The sequence below is a fragment of the Henckelia pumila genome, chromosome 2 (genome assembly GCF_033568475.1).
Source record: "Henckelia pumila isolate YLH828 chromosome 2, ASM3356847v2, whole genome shotgun sequence".
Classification (NCBI taxonomy): Eukaryota; Viridiplantae; Streptophyta; class Magnoliopsida; order Lamiales; family Gesneriaceae; genus Henckelia; species Henckelia pumila.
In genome coordinates, this window is record NC_133121.1 from 17794776 (window position 1) to 17816051 (window position 21276).

The 21276-nt window shown below is 37.3% G+C and overlaps 1 protein-coding gene across 1 annotated transcript; it reads left to right on the forward strand.

Moving 5' to 3' along the window:
* Window positions 1-12067: 12067 nt before the first annotated feature.
* LOC140883949 (histone deacetylase 8) lies at window positions 12068-13903 on the forward strand. Its single transcript, XM_073290575.1, has 3 exons — window positions 12068-12377; window positions 12696-13276; window positions 13401-13903. Exons 1-3 carry the CDS (start codon window positions 12137-12139, stop codon window positions 13695-13697), a joined length of 1119 nt encoding a protein of 372 aa, XP_073146676.1. The 5' UTR covers window positions 12068-12136; the 3' UTR covers window positions 13698-13903.
* Window positions 13904-21276: the final 7373 nt, after the last annotated feature.

The window sequence follows — 21276 nt, forward strand, 5'->3', positions numbered from 1 at the left end:
AGATAATATCATTAAGGTAGGTTGAACTAAACCAACTTTGAGAGCAGCTTCTGACTGGTCTACCACGAACTTCGAGACGGAGAGAAAAATTATTTAAAAAAAAATATTAGTCACGCCTTCTAAGAAGATGTGACTTAATTTTTATTTAAAAAATAATTAGTCCCCGCCTTCTCAGAAGGGAGCTTCTATGATCCACCGGGTGAAATTCACCCGATGGATCTGGGCCGTTCATGGCCCGGGCCCCATGGATGGTGGATGCTGCACCGGGTGAAATTCACCCGGTGTAGCATAGAATGGCCCTTCTCATAAGGTATTGTTGAATCCGATATTTTGGTGATAACAAACAACAACTCATTGTATAGGAATGTGCTGCCAACCATTGTATTTCAGGAATCTACTACAACTTCTACCGGAAGCTTGTCAACCGCCTTTGCCCTCGACCGGCTGAAGTCACAAGCCTATCGACTGGCTATCAAAACCAGCAGAGGATAAATCTATCTACCGGAAGCTTGTCAACCGCCTTTATCTCTCGACCGATTGAAGTCACAAGCTTATCGACTGGTTATTCAAACCAGCAGAGGACAAATATCTCTACCGGTAGAATGCCAACTGCCTATCTAGATATCTCGAGACAAGTACCTGTGACAAGATGTTCTTTGCAGGATCCTTTATTAAAAGCAGAACCGGCGTTTCAGAAGATTTGTTGACTCCTGCAAATCAAGACAACAGGTTGTACCAAAATGGCAAAAACACAGAATGACTGCAGATAAAGCATTCGACCGTTTATTCCAGTTTTGGACCCTGGAAGTTGTCTGCAGTGTACGATCCTCATGCAGAATCATCAATGCATTTATGAGCATTAAATGTGCATTCAATGCAGCATCAGAACGTTCAAAATAAAGACGTTGGTGATTGACCTATATAAAGGGAAGATTGCTCAAAAAGACAACAACAACAAGAACAACAACAAGTGATACGAGACAACGAAGAGAGACAAGCAACTCAGAAAAATTTCAATCACTTGACTAATATCAAAAGTCCTCATCTGATATACTTGAGCACACTTACAAGATCATTCATCTGCTGCTCAAATAAACCCTCGCCTACAGTTCACATATCTGATCGTCAAGGATCATCCTAGGGTTTTCAAGCCTCTCGACCGCTCTGCAGTCTGAGAAGCTCAACTCAACTATACTCAGTGTTGAAGAGACTTGAAGCTGCTCTGAAAGCTTCCACCAGTCTGATAAGAACTGAGAATCTTATCTGTGTAAATCTAGGAGTTTCGGATTAGGCATTGGATAAGTCCTAAGTCTGAAGTGGGTGTATTACAAGACGTTGTAATAACCAAAGTCTTCTAGTGAATTCCTTCCTAAGTGGAAGAAGGGGAGACGTAGAAGGATTAAGCCTTCGAACTTCCATAAAATCGTGCTTTAGCATTTACTGCCATTTATCTTACATCCTGCTCATACACTGCATTATAAACTTTGCATCACTAAAACCTCTGAACTATTTCCGCACTATTTAAGTTGTTCAAAACGTTTTAGAAGTTGAGAAAACTGATTAAGTGAACTAAACCTCACTTGATCATTTTAAAGAAGAAGAAAAGTTTCAGAGTGTATTCACCCCCCTTCTACCCTCTGAACCGATCCCAACAAGTGGTATCAGAGCGGGTTCCTTTCTCAACTGCTGATCTGAAGTTTTCAAATCATGACTTCTTTCAACAGAATTCCTATGTTTTCTAAAGAAGAGTATGATGATTGGAAAATTCGCATGCAGGCACATCTTGCAGCACAGGATGATGACATGCTATATGTCATAACAGACGGTCCTATCAAAATTATGAAGGTCAACCCAGCTCTAGCCGATGGTGCTGGACAAATGATTGAGAAACCAAGAGCTGAGTGGACCACTGAGGACAAAAAGAAGGCCAATCTTGACAATGTGGCCCGGGACATCCTATACAAAACACTGGACAAGAATATGTTCAGCAAAATCAAGTCATGTTCCACAGCAAAGGAGATTTGGGAGAAGCTCACTCAGCTGTGTGAAGGGAATGACCAGACAAAGGAAAACAAGCTCACTCTGGCCATTAAAAAATATGACAACGCCAAAATGAAGCCAGGGGAAACCATGGCTGAATTTGATGAACGGTTCAGTAGTATCATCTGTGATCTTATTGCTTTAGGTAAAACTTATACTAACCGTGAAATTGCTGTGAAGGTTATGAGAGCTCTGCCCAAAGAATGGGAGATCAAGACAGTGGCCATGAGAGAGTCAAAAGACTTGAGCAAGGTTGAACTGCATGATCTCTTTGCAGATCTCAAAGCCTATGAGTTCGAGCTCAACATGAGAACAGAAGATGAACCATCTACTTCTCAACCAACCAAGGCCTTAACCTCAACCGTGATATGTCCACCGGTCGAGGTAGCTCCAAAGAGATCAGCTGAGCAAATCAGCAATGAAGCCATGACACTCTTTGTCAAGAAATTTGGTAAATTTATGCGTAAAAACAATTCTAAATTTAAAAATTATCATAAATCGGACCATACAAACGATGGTCCTACTTGTTTTAACTGTGGAAAGCCAGGCCACTTCATTGCAGACTGCACCAAGCCTAAGAACAATGATCAGAAGCAATTCTCCGAAAGAAGAAGGGTAAGGAGGATAAAAGGACGTTTAGAAAAGGAAGAGACCAAAGGGTTCTAGTAGCAGACGAAAGCAAAAGCAAGTGGGCTGAGTCTGACTCTGACAACTCCAATACCGGAAGCTCTTCAGATGACAGCGATGATGAAAAAGTGGAATGCCTTATGGCCGACATCGAAGAAGAAGCTGAGGAGGTATTTGACTTTGGCTCACCTGAATTTACTCACAGTGATTTAGTTACTGCTTTACACGAAATGGCTAATGAATACAAAGCATTATCCAAGGAGTTCGAGGAAGTAAAGGCAGAAAGAGCTGACCTAAAAGATAAGTCAAGCAAATCAAGCTGCATGCAGCAAAAAGAGCTTGATGGTCTTAAGGTCAAGCTAAGTCTGCTGGCTACTGAGAACGACACCTTGAAAAGAGTATTCCAAGCTACCTTGATTGAGAATAAAAAACTACTTGAAACCATTAAGGCTTGGAATAAATCTTCGGTAACCATTGACAAGATTCAAGAAATCCAAAGACCGGTACATGATAAAACCGGTCTAGGGTTTGGAACAAATGAACAGTCTATGGAATCCTGTATTCAGTCAAGCCTGGACAAAGGCAATCTTAACAAAATAAGATTTGTCAGGTCCAGCACGATATATGAACACGATAAGTGCAGCTTTGACAAAAATCAGAAAGTATCGAACGAACGAAGCTCTAAGCATAGAGGGCTGGGATATGTGGATCCCCAGACCTCTAATCAAAGAGGAACTTGGATCAAACCAAAACCTAATGAAAGAAGAAAGGGAAACCAATCTAATTTCAAAAGGCCATGGAATGAGTCTAACTACTCTAAGAAAAGATGGTCAAAGGAGAAGCCTTACCAGTACTTTAATTGCAGGCCAGTTCAAAAGAGGTACAGGCTAACTGATGAAAATAAAAAAGGCAAGCAGCACACAGCAACCTCACAAGCACACACATTTACTGCCTATCGACCGCACAGATTTCTGGACACACACACGGGCAAACCTGTAAGGGTGTTCCAGGTGTGGGTCCCGAAAGGGCTAATCCGACCTGGACCCTACTAGATATGGGTACCAAAAGTTCTTCACTCTTTGCAGGTACTAAAAGTCCAAACGGGCGAGAAAACCACTTCTATCAAGGACACTACCTGGTATTTAGATAGCGGTTGCTCACGACACATGACAGGGAATCCAGAACTTCTAACAGAAGTGGTGTTGTGCAAAGGACCAAAGATCAGCTTTGGAGACAACTCCAAAGGTAAAACCGTGGGTAAGGGTAAGATCATCCATGGTAACATCATTATTAAAGATGTGTTACTTGTTGACAAACTATGCTATAATTTGATAAGTATTAGTCAACTATGTGACAATGATCATTCGGTCGAGTTTCACAAACACACTTGCCTCATAAAAAATGACAAAGGTGAGACTCTTATGACCGGTGTACGAGACCTAAACACCTACAAGGTAAACTGGTCTTGCTCACATATTTCTTCACCTACTTGTCTTACTGCTCATCATGATAAACATTGGTTGTGGCATAAGCGGTTAAATCATCTAAATTTTAAGTCCATTTTTAACTTGAGGAAGCATGATTTGGTTTCTGGTCTGCCCGAAGGAGATTTTATAAAAGACAAAGTTTGTCCTGCTTGTCAACTAGGAAAGCAGGTGAGAGCAACTTTTAAAAATAAAGGGTGTATGTCTTCTTCCAAATGTTTAGACTTACTTCACATGGACCTATTTGGTCCTATACCAGTAAGAAGCATAGGGGGAATGAGATATGCTCTTGTTGTTATAGATGACTTTTCTCGATTTACTTGGGTCATCTTTCTCTCTTCAAAAGATCAAACTGCACCTCACCTGATTAAGCTTTTTAAACGCTTGCAAAATGAACAATCTACTGTGATAGATAGAATCAGGAGTGATAGAGGGACTGAATTTTTAAACACCACTCTTATGACTTATCTAGATGATCAGGGAATCAAGCATGAGTTGTCAGCTGCTAGATCCCCACAGCAAAATGGGGTGGCTGAAAGAAGGAACCGTACTTTAAAAGAAGCAGCCAGAACTATGATTGCTGATTCAAATGTTTCTCAAAGACTTTGGGCAGAAGCAGTTAACACAGCTTGCTATACTCAAAACAGATCTATGATTAATAAACGATTTAACAAAACTCCATATGAGATCTGGAATGGCACAAAACCTGATATTTCTTATTTCAAAATTTTTGGGTGCAAATGCTTTATCCACAACAATGGCAAAAACCATTTGACAGCCTTCGATGCCAAAGCAGACGAAGGAACTTTTATTGGTTACTCAGCTGTTAGCAGAGCTTATCGAGTGTTCAATCAAAGATCACTAACGGTCGAGGAAACCATTCATGTTGTTTTTGATGAATCTACTCTATGTACAGAACAAACTCAAGGGAGCATAAATGATCTGAGTCACAGACTGGAAAACACAAATCTACAGGAAGAGAGTGACAGTGATCTATATCCTCCAAAGAAGGATGATCCAGTTCCCTCTACCGGGTGTGATCAAACAAGGCCAGAAGTGGATCCACCGGTTGATAACAATCCTCCAGCCAATGATGATCCAGTAAACGAGGACGTTCATCAACCAATTGATGACAACCCTTTAGGGAATTATTTTAGGTGGAACAAAGATCATCCACCTGGGTTGGTCATAGGTGACCCTTCTGCTCCTCGAAAAACGCGTGGTCAAATGATTAATGAATTCTTGCATGCCGCTTTCATATCTCAGCTAGAACCCAAGAAAATAGATGAAGCTCTATCAGATGCCAGCTGGATTGAAGCTATGCAAGAAGAGTTGAATCAATTCACCCGCAACAATGTTTGGCATCTAGTTCCTCGACCGAAAAATCAAAATGTGATTGGAACTAGATGGGTGTTTCGTAACAAGCTCGATGAACATGGCACTGTTGTGCGTAACAAAGCTCGACTTGTTGCTCAAGGATTCAGACAAGAAGAAGGCATAGACTTTGAGGAATCTTTCGCGCCAGTTGCAAGACTAGAAGCAATCCGCATCTTTCTTGCTCATGCAGCCTTCAAGAATTTTAAAGTTTATCAAATGGATGTGAAGTCTGCATTCCTCAATGGTCTACTTCAAGAAGAGGTGTACGTTGAACAACCACCAGGTTTTGTCAATCCTACTCATCCTCAATATATCTATAAACTTGACAAAGCTCTCTATGGATTAAAACAAGCACCGCGTGCTTGGTATGACACTTTGCTAAAATTTTTACTGGAACATGATTTCCAAATTGGAACGGTCGATAAGACCCTGTTTAAATTTGTAAAAGGTGATCATGTGTTACTAGTACAAATTTATGTTGATGACATTATATTTGGGTCAACTAACCCCAAGTTGTGCTCAAAGTTCTCTAAACTGATGAAGGAGAAGTTTGAAATGAGCATGATGGGCGAGCTAAACTTCTTTCTTGGACTTCAAGTAAAGCAACTTGAAACTGGAATATTCATCAATCAGTCCAAGTATGCCAAGGAATTGGTAAAGAAGTTTGGAATGGAACAATGCTCAACTGTATCTACCCCCATGAGTACATCAATTAAGCTTGATAAAGATGAAGGGGGAATTCCGGTCGAGGTAACCATGTATCGAGGCCTTATTGGTTCACTGCTCTATTTGACTGCCAGTCGACCGGATATCATGTATTCAGTTTGTTTATGTGCTAGATTTCAAGCCGCACCTAAGCAATCTCATTTCATTGCTACCAAACGAATACTTAAATATATTAAAGGAACTACTAATGTGGGTCTTTGGTATCCCAAAGATTCAAATCTTAATCTTATTGGCTATTCAGATGCAGATTATGCAGGTTGTAGAATTGATCGCAAAAGTACAAGTGGCACATGTCAATTCCTTGGAGATAGACTAATTTCGTGGTCAAGTAAGAAGCAGACATCAATTGCTACCTCGACCGCCGAAGCAGAATACCTTGCTGCTGGCAGCTGTTGTGCTCAAATACTCTGGATTCAACAGCAGCTTAATGATTATGGGATTCGGTCGAGTGAAGCTCCAATCTACTGTGACAATACAAGTGCCATAGCCATCACTCACAATCCAGTGATGCACTCTCGGACAAAGCACATTGATGTCAGGCATCACTTTATCCGAGATCATGTCTTAAAGAAAGAAATCAGGCTGGAATACATCTCTACCGATCAGCAAGCAGCAGACATATTCACCAAGCCTCTACCGGACGCTAAGTTTTCATATTTTCGAAATATTCTTGGCTTAGTAGATTTAAGTTAGTATGCATGTGTTTAGGGGGAATGATTGTCAATATGACATTAATAGATTAGCTGTTACGTTGCCATTAATATTGGCATATCATCCGCCTTTAACTAGTCTCTGACAGGCTTCGTACTAGCAGCTTGGTGCTTTGAACCAAATGACATTAATTGGGCGCCGTGATTATGCTCTTCAAAACTTTTTGAATTTCAAAAATACTTTTCATGACATCACCCTATGGCCCATAGGTTCCTATATATACTTCTTTACACTCGTATATCAATCTTTCACCTTTGCTAAAAACTTTCATATTGTATTAAACGCTCCATCGAATTACTCTCAAGCTTTTGCTTACTCTTTGCTCGAGTTCTTATCTACAAATATCATGTCGATCCAGAAGACTTGCCTCGCCATCAACTTTGATTCCGTTGTTAAGGCAAACAACGCAGGAATAACTGAGGTCTTCACCATGCTTGAAGCCTCTGGACTGAAGAAATTTCTGGAATGCAGCGCCATCTGCCATTTGCCTGTTCTGAAGGAGTTCTTCGCAACCGCTCAAATCGAGCATGGGACTATCAAATGCTTGATCAAGACAGAGGTCTACTCCTTCAATCAGAAGTTCTTCGCCAGCACATTTGATCTGCCCTCCAGGGGTTTGACAAAATGCACGGATCTTCCAGATGGTAACTGCTCTTATTGGTTGAAGGAGTTCTCAACTACTGATGCTCCGATCAAACTGCCGGCCCAGAAGACATCTCTCAAAGCTCCATTCAGGCTACTGACTAATATCGTGGCCAAGAATCTTCTGGCCAAGGCTGGATCTTACGACAAGGTGACGCTGGAAAAATTTCAATACATGGCTTGTATTGCCTCCAAGATCAACATAAACTGGTCAGACATTCTGTTCAATATTCTATGTGAAATGATCAGGGCAAAGGGCAATCCGAGGGATTTGCTTTGCAAATCTGCCACATCTTGGGCGTCCTTGGAGTGGACTTTTCCAAGACTGAGCCTCTGCATCCCACCAAATGGCTCAACAAGTCTACGATTCTCAAATTCCTGAACAAGAAAGAGACTGCGGTCGACACCTTGCCCTCAACCGCAAAGGTTATTGCTATCCCTCAACCGCTTTCAACGGTTTCGGTCGTGGCCAAACCAGTCCATACCAAAAAGTCTGCCAAGCGTCAACTGATCATCGAATCTGACTCTGAAGATGAATCACGTGAGAATGTTCCACTGATTCAAGCTTTCAGCAGGTCATCCCCTTCGGTCTCCAAAGCAGCTGTATCATCCACGCCTGCAGGCGAGAAGAAGAGGCAGCACAAGAAGCTAAAGTCTCTTTCTGGACTTGCTCCTACCCTGCCAACGGTCGAGACTACTACCGTTGTTGCTTCTACTGCTCCTCGTCCTACAAAAGGTGTGATAATCCGGGAAGGTGCCTCATCAGCTCCTGAGGTCACTCTAGCTGATCCCAAAGACAAAGGGAAAGGTGTGATGATCTACACACCCAAGGCTCAACCAGCAGCTACGATAGAACTCAATATGATCATCTCTCACGTGCTCCGTACTGTCAAGCGTCATCTACAACGTTTTGACAGATGGCATCACTCCCGCACTCACTTGACACTCGCTCAAATATTTCCTAAATGGAAATCTCTAAACGTCATTGAGCAGAAGATGCTTCTATTTGCTGATACTGAAGACATCGTGGAGGCTCTGGGAAGAAGACATCTCATAGACTTGAAGCTTCGAGGAAGCCTGCTATCACTGCTAATTAATGAGCGTGTCAAGAATTTCAAATCCAAGAGTCCTACCGCTGCCGATGACTTTGTGATTTTGACTGGACTACAGGATAGTCTACGTCAAATCACTCAACTACTTCAGCACTTCCAAGCTCTCAACAATGTCAAAACACCAGCTTCAGCAGCCTGTTTGCAAGCTTATGTGCTGGAAGCACAAGTGATGATGAAAACCTTTCTCACTCAAGATCAGGGTGAAGAAGACGTCTATGCTCTCCCTTCTTCAGATGGGATTCTGACCGATCTCATCACTGCTGACCTCTTTCAATCATATGCTCTAAGATCGAGTGTAGCAGCATCTTCATCGGTCGACCCCTCCTCAACCGCAGTCCAAGCAGTTACTCAACCGGAAGCAGTTGTGATTGCTCACTCCTCTCCCGTGACGACCGCTCACACTTCTCCCGGTCATTCACAAGATGTTTTAGAAGTGGTTGCACAAGAGATACCTGTCACCTCTGTGACAGAGGCTCCTTGCAGTAGTGAAGCAACAGTGCCCCCAACGGAGATATCAAGCACTATTGTATCACCTGCATCTCCAGAACAGCAAGTGACTGATGCTGATCCAGCACTTCAACCGTCTCCATCTACTGAAAAGTTTATGGAAGATCTCATTATGGATGAACCAAGTGCTGATCCTGGTACTCCACCAACCATATTGGCTGCAGTCGAAACTATTACATCTCCAACTGTACCATTATTGGAAGGTCCATCGGGTAGCTCTCCAGCAAGTTCACCCGCACCACATCATCGTGAGTCTAGCCCGGTTTCACCAAGAAATGACTCAGAAGGGCAAATGATTCAGACTGATGATTCTTTAATTGAAGCCATGGCCGCAGCTCTAGATCATACCTTGATAAATCGGCTTCATGAGCTCATGCAAACGGTTAGGTCCTTCTCTCAAGACATAACAAACTCATCCTTATCGGTCGATAATTCACGCCAGACGATGATTCGGCATTTCGAGACCGTGTCTCGAGACCTTGCTCGTCTGTCCACAGAGATCACTAATCATCATCGCACTCAAATCAACACGCTCTCTACCGTCTCCGAACAAGTTATCTGATCCGAAAATCGCCTTCATAAGCAGTTGAATGATCGGATGGACACTATGCAAGCCACTCTACTTGCTCAAATCGATGCAAAAATAGACACTATGCAAGCCTGCCTTGGCACTCAACTCACTGAGGTCATCCTTCGGCTCAACCAAGGTGATGCCAAAAAGGGGGAAGAAGAGCAACGTAGAGCAGCAGAGGCAAGAAGACGTGAAGAAGAGTCCAGAAGAAAAGAAGAAGCCGACAGAAGAAGAAGAGAGCAGCAGAGGCAAGAAGACGTGAAGAAGAGTCCAGAAGAAAAGAAGAAGCCGACAGAAGAAGAAGAAAAGGCGATAGGTCAGGAGGAGCCAGTTGGTTCAAAAGATGAACAACTTATCTCTTCTTTACTTATCACAGCCGCATTTTTTTCTGTAGGTGTAATAAAAATGTTTATTGTACTTAATGAAATTCATTCTCTCAATGAAGTTCATTTTAATGCTTTCATATTGTTCTTGGAGCACTTAAGTTTTGTCATCACCAAAAAGGGGGAAATTGTTGAATCCGATATTTTGGTGATAACAAACAACAACTCATTGTATAGGAATGTGCTGCCAACCATTGTATTTCAGGAATCTACTACAACTTCTACCGGAAGCTTGTCAACCGCCTTTGCCCTCGACCGGCTGAAGTCACAAGCCTATCGACTGGCTATCAAAACCAGCAGAGGATAAATCTATCTACCGGAAGCTTGTCAACCGCCTTTATCTCTCGACCGATTGAAGTCACAAGCTTATCGACTGGTTATTCAAACCAGCAGAGGACAAATATCTCTACCGGTAGAATGCCAACTGCCTATCTAGATATCTCGAGACAAGTACCTGTGACAAGATGTTCTTTGCAGGATCCTTTATTAAAAGCAGAACCGGCGTTTCAGAAGATTTGTTGACTCCTGCAAATCAAGACAACAGGTTGTACCAAAATGGCAAAAACACAGAATGACTGCAGATAAAGCATTCGACCGTTTATTCCAGTTTTGGACCCTGGAAGTTGTCTGCAGTGTACGATCCTCATGCAGAATCATCAATGCATTTATGAGCATTAAATGTGCATTCAATGCAGCATCAGAACGTTCAAAATAAAGACGTTGATGATTGACCTATATAAAGGGAAGATTGCTCAAAAAGACAACAACAACAAGAACAACAACAAGTGATACGAGACAACGAAGAGAGACAAGCAACTCAGAAAAATTTCAATCACTTGACTAATATCAAAAGTCCTCATCTGATATACTTGAGCACACTTACAAGATCATTCATCTGCTGCTCAAATAAACCCTCGCCTACAGTTCACATATCTGATCGTCAAGGATCATCCTAGGGTTTTCAAGCCTCTCGACCGCTCTGCAGTCTGAGAAGCTCAACTCAACTATACTCAGTGTTGAAGAGACTTGAAGCTGCTCTGAAAGCTTCCACCAGTCTGATAAGAACTGAGAATCTTATCTGTGTAAATCTAGGAGTTTCGGATTAGGCATTGGATAAGTCCTAAGTCTGAAGTGGGTGTATTACAAGACGTTGTAATAACCAAAGTCTTCTAGTGAATTCCTTCCTAAGTGGAAGAAGGGGAGACGTAGAAGGATTAAGCCTTCGAACTTCCATAAAATCGTGCTTTAGCATTTACTGCCATTTATCTTACATCCTGCTCATACACTGCATTATAAACTTTGCATCACTAAAACCTCTGAACTATTTCCGCACTATTTAAGTTGTTCAAAACGTTTTAGAAGTTGAGAAAACTGATTAAGTGAACTAAACCTCACTTGATCATTTTAAAGAAGAAGAAGAAAAGTTTCAGAGTGTATTCACCCCCCCTCTACCCTCTGAACCGATCCCAACAGGTATTATTTTTAATAATTATTATTTTTAAATTATGTTATTGTTATGACAATTTTTCTTGTCACGCCTTCAGAGGAGGCGTGACTTGCTTTATAACACGCCAACCACAAGGGCGTGTTACGGTAAAAATAAAATAAGCAGATAAAAAACTCGGAAATCACGTAGTATTATCCAAAGATCCAAGACTTATTTTGACTAAAATTATTTTACTTTTTGGTTTCAAGATAATTAATTTATTGAAAAAAATGGATCAGATCATTTGCTGTGGGGAGAGAAACAGCATCAGATACTGTGCATTGAATTAGCTTTACTAATTCATATCACATGATTAAAAAATAATATATTTAATTAATTACACACATAAAATATTGCAAACCAAGTATTTTTCAACGAAATTTAAAAAAAAAAAAAAAAAGATAATTTTTGGTGTGCTTCAACAATAGCAGAAATGAACAATAGATTATGCAGCAGTAAGGAACTAAACCATGGCGGAATCGATTAACGTCTTCTGGCATGAGGGAATGCTGGCACATGATACGGGCGGTGGGGTTTTCGATTCCGGCCAGGATCCGGGTTTTCTCGATGTGCTGGAGAAGCACCCGGAGAATGCGGATCGGGTCAGGAATATGGTTTCGATTCTCAAACGGGGCCCCATCTCGCCATTCATCTCTTGGCATCAAGGCAGGCCAGCTCTCATCTCTGAATTGCTGTTGTTCCATACCCAAGGTACTGTTTTTTGTTTCGATTTTTCAGTTGAAATAATGTTTTGGTTCATTCAATTTTTTGATTCTGCTTTCCTGAAATTCATGTTACATAGTTCATGTAGGGGAAGAAAGTGAATTTTTAGCTATTGGAAGTTTTGAACTATACAATTGTTTTTATCATCAAAAGATATCTGGTTTTTGACAAAATTAGGGATGCTATGATTGGGCTGTGTCATTTGCTTACCGATATTAGACTAAGAATTCAATTTTGATGTTGGTTCTAGCATCGAACTTGGAGTGACTTTATGCCTCAAAATTTATGACATTCTGGATTTCTCAGAGTACATAAACGAGCTTGTTGAGGCAGACAGGAATGGGGACAATATCATCTGTCCTGGTACATTCTTGAACCCTGGATCATGGGATGCTGCGCTACTTGCTGCCGGAACCACTTTATCAGCAATGAAACACATACTTGACGGGCACGGAAAAATCTCTTACGCGTTGGTTCGGCCCCCCGGTCATCATGCTCAGCCTACCCGAGCTGATGGATATTGCTTTCTCAATAACGCAGGTCTAGCTATTCAACTAGCTCTCAGTTCGGATATTAAAAAGGTCGTAGTTCTTGATATTGATGTTCATTATGGAAATGGAACTGCTGAGGGTTTCTATTGTTCGGATAGAGTTCTTGCTATCTCACTTCACATGAATCATGGATCATGGGGGCCTTCGCACCCGCAAAAAGGAACCGTGGATGAGCTTGGTAAAAGGGAAGGCTTTGGGTATAATCTCAACATACCGCTGCCGAATGGAACTGGAGATAAAGGGTATGAGCACGCAATGAACGAGTTGGTCATCCCTGCTATTGAGAAATTTGAGCCTGAAATGATGGTTTTTGTCATTGGCCAGGACTCGAGTGCTGTAAGTGTATATTGCAATCACATACCTCCTTAAGTTTTGTTATTTTGTTGAAAATTCAATGAAGTGCTGTATTTTTTTCTTGAAATTCTGGCAATCTTAATTCAGTCCTATTTATGTCTCTTAGTTTGATCCGAATGGAAGACAATGTTTGACAATGGAAGGATATCGCAAAATCGGGAGTATAGTTCGTGGAATGGCTAGTAAGTACTGTGATGGTCGCGTCCTGATCGTGCAAGAAGGTGGTTACCATGTTACATATTCAGCGTATTGTCTGCATGCTACTCTTGAAGGTGTGCTTGATATTCCTACTCCTCTGTTGTCGGACCCGATCGCTTACTACCCAGAAGACGAAAGCTTCGCCATTCTAGCCATTGAATCCATGAAAAAATATCACCAGGAGTTCGTCCCCTTCTTGAAGTAGGTGCCACCATTGCACTGTTTTATGCACTTTAAATCTTTAGCAATATTTTTTGCTGAATGTGCCCTCAAAATAACCGAAATAGCTGATGTGCACCAGTTGCTGTACAATAGATTATTTTGTGTTGTCATTTGTATACTGTATGAACTAGTTTTAGGCGTGTATATTAACTCATCTCTAACCCTTTAAGTTATATATTTTTTTTTGAAAGGCTGCAAAAATTTCAATTACTATATTTTAGCACAATACTAACTTCAAAATAGTATTGATACCCTAATAAATTTAATTGTATAGATTATAAATAAAAAGTAATGTAATTATTAATTGAAAAAATAAATAAAAATTAAAATTTAATAAATAATGCAATGAGATTGCTGAAAACTACACTCAAAAGTACGATTAACAATTACAACTGTTAAAAAAAAGACATTTAAAAATTGGCATACACTGCCGATTTTGGTACACAATTTTGGTATAAACTATTAATTGAAAATTTTGTAAATGAATTATTATTATTATTATGACGTGAGAACCCCTGGTCACAATTTTTCTATGCGCACTTGGTAAGTAAACCTTCATATTAACGCAATAATTTGCAAATCACGCAACTCAAGTAAATCACACTAAGCAAGATCTGTGTGACGAGTTAGTCCAAAAAAGTGTTGGTAGAGGAACAAACAACGCTAGTCAGGTAAATCGCACTGAGCAACATCAATGCGACAAATTAGTCCAAGAAAGTGTTGGTAGATCATCTTATCACTTACCAAGTGCTCACCTACTCTACCAATGTGGATACCTCATACACAATTCAGCTAAAAATAATAATAAAGTTTACTCTTAATTTAAATTTTTTTATGTCCAATCACTCTCACAAAATTTATTTAGATACGCATTTTAAATTTCATGACAATTTTATCGATTAAATTTTTTTTAAAAAAATATTATACTTACTTAAAGCTTTAATTTGGATAAATAAGTATCATATTCTTTATATTAATCTAGATTTATTCATTAATATTAATACGTATTAAGTAGATATATTATATGTTAAACTATATTATGTTTTAAAAATATTTCAAAATATACAATAAATAATATATTTTTAGTTTTCTATATTATAATTATATATTAATTAAATTACATATAATAAATAAATCTTACATACAACTAAAAAATATTTTACTATTTTGATCAAATATAATAAAAAAATATCTCCTAGAAAAACCGGTTTCTCGTGATGACCGAAAATTTTTGCATCTGATTTATGCATTTCTAGTAAGCTTCATGGTTTAAGTCATTTACTTAAATTAAAATATAGATATTCAAAAAAAAAAATCAATATATCAAAATATATTTAGTTGTGTTTAAAATTATTGATTGAGTTGTATTTTTATTAATACATGTGTAATACATTATTATAACAAGATAGAGAAGAATTATTATTTTATTATATGGCTAAAAATATTTTAAAATATATTATATTTGAGAATATAATATATACTTCTATTGCAATATATATTTTTTAAAAATTTTAATCAATAAAATAATTTTTAAAATAAAAATATGTACGAACTTGAATGAAAGTAATTGAACGTAAAAGCAATTTATATTAAAAGTAAAACACAATCGTGTGCAAAAAAACATAGCAGAATCCCGTCGAGTTTATCATCTTTGGGTCCGACCGTCCAATTGAATCGTTTTTGAAAGAGTGATTGCTTCGATCATCGATTCGATTCGGTGACTAAAACAAAATAATGGGTCTTTTTGGTTGAGACTTTGTTCTACAAGATCAATGTCTTTCTACTCAAATGCCTTATCTCCACTTTTCAGCCACATTATGGTAAGAAAGAAAGAATCAAAAGTGTTTTCTATAAGCAATCCAAAACACTACCTTACTAATTTTCTAAAGTAATAGGGAATAATTAGGGATTGTATGTTTTAGTCATAGATTGATTCGGAAATCGGACGATGTTTTATTTTTTTTTTTCAGTCGTTACTTTAGTTTATGTCGATTTGATCAACAATGCATGCATTTCTTATACTATAACACTTTGAATTAAGAATTTATTTTTACCTAACAAAATAAATAAATAAGTGAAACATATTATCCTTTGCCATTCACTCGACCTACTTGTCTATATTGTTGTATGATCAGGAAATAACGAGTGCGTGATATATATATATATATATATATATATATATATATATATATATATATATATAAAATTATTATTTCCTTTGGTTATTGAAAAAAGTATTGGATTATAAACTTCACATTTATAAATTATTTTTTTTCCTAAAGTGATTGGTATAATATATTAAAATTTGATGTCTAAAACTACTACTTTAATACATATTATTTTATTATACACATAAAATTGTTCACAGGTTTAACGCGCATGTTCTACTTACTAACATATCACCTTAAAATAGAAATTATAAGAGTTGTGAATTATATTTTATATTTTAATTTATGATATATATATATATTTATTTATGAGAGTTGGTCCACTTCGTCTGAACTGAATGTTGCTAACCGAGTGGGAGTGTGGGACATTCAACTGAGAGTGACTGAATGCCTGGGTTGAAACTTGTTTGGACGACTGAAGCCAATAGAAAATTGAAACTGAAGAGACAAGCGCGACTCGAGACTCGACTGAGACTGTTAGGCAAGTCTCGATTGGAAGAGTCAAAATATTTCAACTGGAATGCTAGTCTCAGCTCGGCTGGATATCAGTAGTCGATTAAAAGCATCAGGAGACTGAGAGTATCAGTTTGGTTAAAAGTCAAAAGTATAGTTGAGCAGAAGTCAACGTTCAGGTCAACATCGGTTAAAGAGTCAGTTGGGGACCACGGAAGTGGTTATAACAGAATACCGGATTCTGTTATCGATTACTCCAATCCATCTATTAATAGGAGGGTTGAGACGAGATGAATAGGAGAGTGTTATGTGTTGTATTCTATTTGGTTATCTTTGTAATTGTGTAGTGGTTTTCTCTCAGTTGAGTAGAGAGGATTGTGAGCTTCCACTGTAATCGATCAGTTTGTAATTTTTGGTGATAGTGAATTGATCCTCGGGTCGAGTGGATGTGATATTGATTTAATCCAAACCACTATAATTTTTTTGTGTTTTTTTGTGTTGTTTGATCGCGTGAGTGTGGTGTGTTCATTTTTCAAATGTTTGTTTCTTTAATCTTATTGGTGAATCTCGATCCAATTCCACATAATTGTGTTTAAGTCACAACAATATTAATATTCATAACATTTATAAGTTAAGTTGTTTTTAGCTTTATTTTAATAAAACGACAATTATAATTCGAAACTCGACACACTTTTAAACGAAAGTCCATAACATGGCCGTGATTTGTTGATAAACCATTTGATTGTGTCTGCCATAAACATATTAATAATGCTTTTTTCTCGGGGAATGATTTGCGGTAATTAGTAAAAATCTTGAAAGTAACGAAGGAATTATGCGAATACTTATATAGTTATACTTCGTCGGTCTCTGAAAAGTTTTCCATTTTACTTGGAATATTTTTAAATAGTATAAAGAATATTGTTGAAACAGCTACTCTGTTTAATAAACAAAGATGAGTTATTTTCATCAAACAGCCATGTGAAATACTGAAAATGCACACTTCTTTCATGTGAAATTTTAATAGGCATCTTTAACACTGACCTTTTATAAAATTAGCATACTCGCCCCTTCAGATGAGTGATTGTTGCGCACGCGTCTCTCATGCGACTGGGCAAACATTTTGATATTTTTTTTGCACCAAATACCCATGTGAAATATTAAAAATACATATTTGATCCCTTTAGAATATAATTTTTAAATTTATTCAACCCATATTACACAATTTTTATTAAGATCCAATTATAAATATTTAGCAAACATTTTTTGTTTTATTAATTTTTATTTTTTATTTTAAATGTATTATCATTAATTAATTATTTTCTAAAAAAAATTATTACTTTATCTTGCTATTATTATTTTATCAAACCCACTTCGTATTTCCAACTTCTCCATTAAATATGCATTCATAAACAAGGATTTAAATAATTTAAAATACCAAATTATTGTAAAAAAAGGTTGACCCCGAAGGGGACCCCATTCCACATGAGTCAGAGGCCCATTGGCTCATGCGGAGGGTAAATCGAGGGATGTGCACGAGCGGCAGGGACCTGAAGGAGGGAGCACATGACCCAATCCCCAGAGCATACCCCCCACAATATTTCAGCAGGGAATATGCTCCACACGAGGATCGAACCCGCAACGCTGGGGAATTTCTTCCCAAGTCACCTCAGGCCTTACCAACTCGCCTATGCCCCTGTGGGCAAAAAATACCAAATTATTGAACTAAACTGATAAGTTCAAACATATTGCTTTTTCCATTTAGGACTATATATTATTGAACCAAAATTTAAATTTTCGAGAAGATGCATTGCACAATTTGTAATAAATAATAAAAAATAACATGGTTATATAATTCTAAATCGAAAAGGTAATATTCATGAACTTATCATTTTGGTTCAATATTTTGATACTTTTAGATATTTAAATCCTTATAAGTTTAATGGAGAATTTAAAAACACGGAGTGATTTGATAAAATAATGATAACGAGATAAAATAATAATATTTTTTAAAAACAAATTAATTAAGAATTATAAATTTAAAATAAAAAATAAAAAATTAATAAAATTAAAAATGTGTTTTATAATTTGATCTTAATAAATATTGTGTATTATTATTTAATGCAAATTCTACAATGTATTTTAAAAAATTTAGATTTTGGTTCAAAAATATATAGTCCTAAATTGAAAAGTAATATGCATGAACTTATTATTTTGATTTAATATTTTGGTACTTTTAGGTATTTAAATCTCGTTTATGAATGCATGTTTAATGGAGAAGTTGAAAACACGAAGTGAGTTTAATAAAATAATGATAGCAAGATAAAATAATAATATTTTTTTAAAAACAATTAATTAATCATAATAAATTTAAATTTAAAAAAATAAAAATTAATAAAATGAAAAGCGTTTGCTAAATATTTTATAATTGGATGTTAATAAAAATTGTGTATTATGGGTTGAATATATTTAAAAATTATACTCTCAGTGGGTCAAATATGCATTTTTTAATATTTCACAGGGGTATTTGGTGCAAAAAAAAATATCAAAATGTTTGCCCAGTCGCATGAGGGGCGCGTGCGCAACAATCACTCATCCGAAGGGGCGAGTGTGCTACTTTTATAAAGGTCAGGATTGAAGATGCCTATTAAAATTTCACATGGGAGAAATGTGTATTTTCAATATTTCACAAGGGTATTTGGTGCAAATAACTCAAACAAAGATAGACCAGTAAAGAGTGGTGATATGATACAAAATATAAATATTGAAATATATATTTGAGATCCATGAAAAAGAAGATTTAACACTATAACGCTCTGCTCTCGATTATTATTCTTTAAGTAATCACTGACTTGAGCGTCGGAGTGTCTTCGTCGGGAACCCTTCCGACTACTCTGGCTTTGTTTTGTGACGTAGGAACAACCATCGAAAATCTCAACTGAGAGTATACAAGAGACTATTGATACTCCGGATCTTGCGAAGGTAACCTATTGGGTATGAACATTTTTGGCAGCATCAAGTCCAATCTCAAAAACTCTACTATTTAAAATTGTATATTTGCTACGTTTATCATATAGAATAGGGGTGCAAACAAATCGAGCCGATTCGTGAGCTTTACGAGCCCGCTCGATAAATATTTAATTCGTATTCGAGCTTATCGATCTCGAGCCGAATTCGAACATGTTCGAACATTTTTTCGAGCTGAGCTCGCGCCAAAATTATTCTGTTCGATAGTTCGCGAATAGTTTGCGAGCTTTAATATTTAATTAATATAATATAATTATATAATAAATATATACATTTCGAACCTTTTCGAATATTTCGAGCTTTTCGAACCATAATATCCGAGCAATAGTTCACAAATAGGTTCGAATGTTTCGAGCTGAACTCGAACTTCATTTCGAGCCGAGCTCGAGCCAAAATATTTGAAATTATCGAGCTTCGAATCGAGTTCGAACTCGAATATACTCTTATCGAGACGAATTCAAACCTTAAAATTTTATCATTATTCGACTCAACTCGATTCGTTTGCACCCTTAATATAGAATAATAATAATTCGATAAGTTCCTGTGGCTTGCTATAATAATAAATAAACTAATAAAGTGCCGGAAAGCACCTGGATTTTGGTCCCATATCAACCGTAGGTCAAACCGAATTGCACGCTATTGTAGGACACATAACTGATAGGCTCTATGCTGCTCCAGGTGCATCAAAACCGTTGGATCATATGGAGCACACTCCCAACAAAAATATCCAATGACTATGATGCATCAAGTGCAGCGTAATGTGTACTCTATTTAGATGGTATCTAAGACAGCTTTCACTTATTTAGATGAGAAGTACTTCTTAAAAGATCTTCCAAACATTAAGACCAAATATGAAACATAACGTTTAGAGATTTCATACCATCTCATGAGGGGGGGAATGCTGAGTTTAAATCTAATCGATTGCATGAGATGTTTAGTTAGTTATACTAAATTTAGATAAACCTCACACCTCATGGTAGCGCTTAATCGTGTCACGCCCAAATTACCCAACTCAATCAGATAATCACTAAAAATGTAGTAGTGTGAGTAGGGATCATTCCCACAAGGAAAGGTAAACTTAATTATGTTCTTAAAATACTGGAAATAAATAAAAGGGGTTTTTGAGATTTGGATTAACTACTGAAAATTTTAAGCAATTAAAATTAATAAGATTACTAGCATGCAAGATTGAAAATTAAAATAAAGAAATCAATAAGAGACGAGACTTGGTATCAGTCAACTACACCCTTGATATTCATTATTCATTCATCGATTCCCTAAAAAATATAATTAATCCTATCAAGTATTCATCATTGGAAACCAAATTCCTGTTTCACCTTAGGTTTAGCTAATCAGAAAACAACATTCTAGATTAACCCTTATCAATAAATTAAACCGGATTTCAGCGATCTAGATTTAAATTTACGATAGCATTTAAACTAGTAAAACCGACGAACCTAGACAACACAAACACCAGCGGTTGTATTTAGCCTAGTCAATACTTGACCCTACGATTCAATAAATTCAACAGCAGAAAATATCAAACGTAGTTGTTTCGCAAATTAGTTAATTCAAACAATTACGGATTTGAACTCTAATTTAGCTATAGTTTGCAAAACAAAATCCTAAGATGATCAATCCTAAAATCTTGCATACAAGCATGAAATAAACCAGATCAAATATTGATACTTAACAAGAATTAAACACTGCAATTCGAATCTCATGAATAAATTATATCAAGGTTTCATCTCCCTCAACCAAGTAAAAAGGTTTAGCTACAACGATTCATCACCAAATCCATAAAAATTCAAAGAAGAGCAGAAAACTAGCGAGAAAAAATTGAAAGAATAAAACCTAGCCGCCTTTTAGGGTCTCCAAAATCTGATAATAATCCCCCAAAAACGGAATTAAAAGCCT

Coding starts and splice junctions, on each gene's coding strand:
- LOC140883949 (XM_073290575.1), top strand. CDS start 12,137: ATGGCGGAATCGATTAACGTCTTCTGGCATGAGGGAATGCTGGCACAT. Junction 12,378..12,695: donor GCTGTTGTTCCATACCCAAG/GTACTGTTTTTT, acceptor TGGATTTCTCAG/AGTACATAAACGAGCTTGTT. Junction 13,277..13,400: donor TTGGCCAGGACTCGAGTGCT/GTAAGTGTATAT, acceptor TATGTCTCTTAG/TTTGATCCGAATGGAAGACA.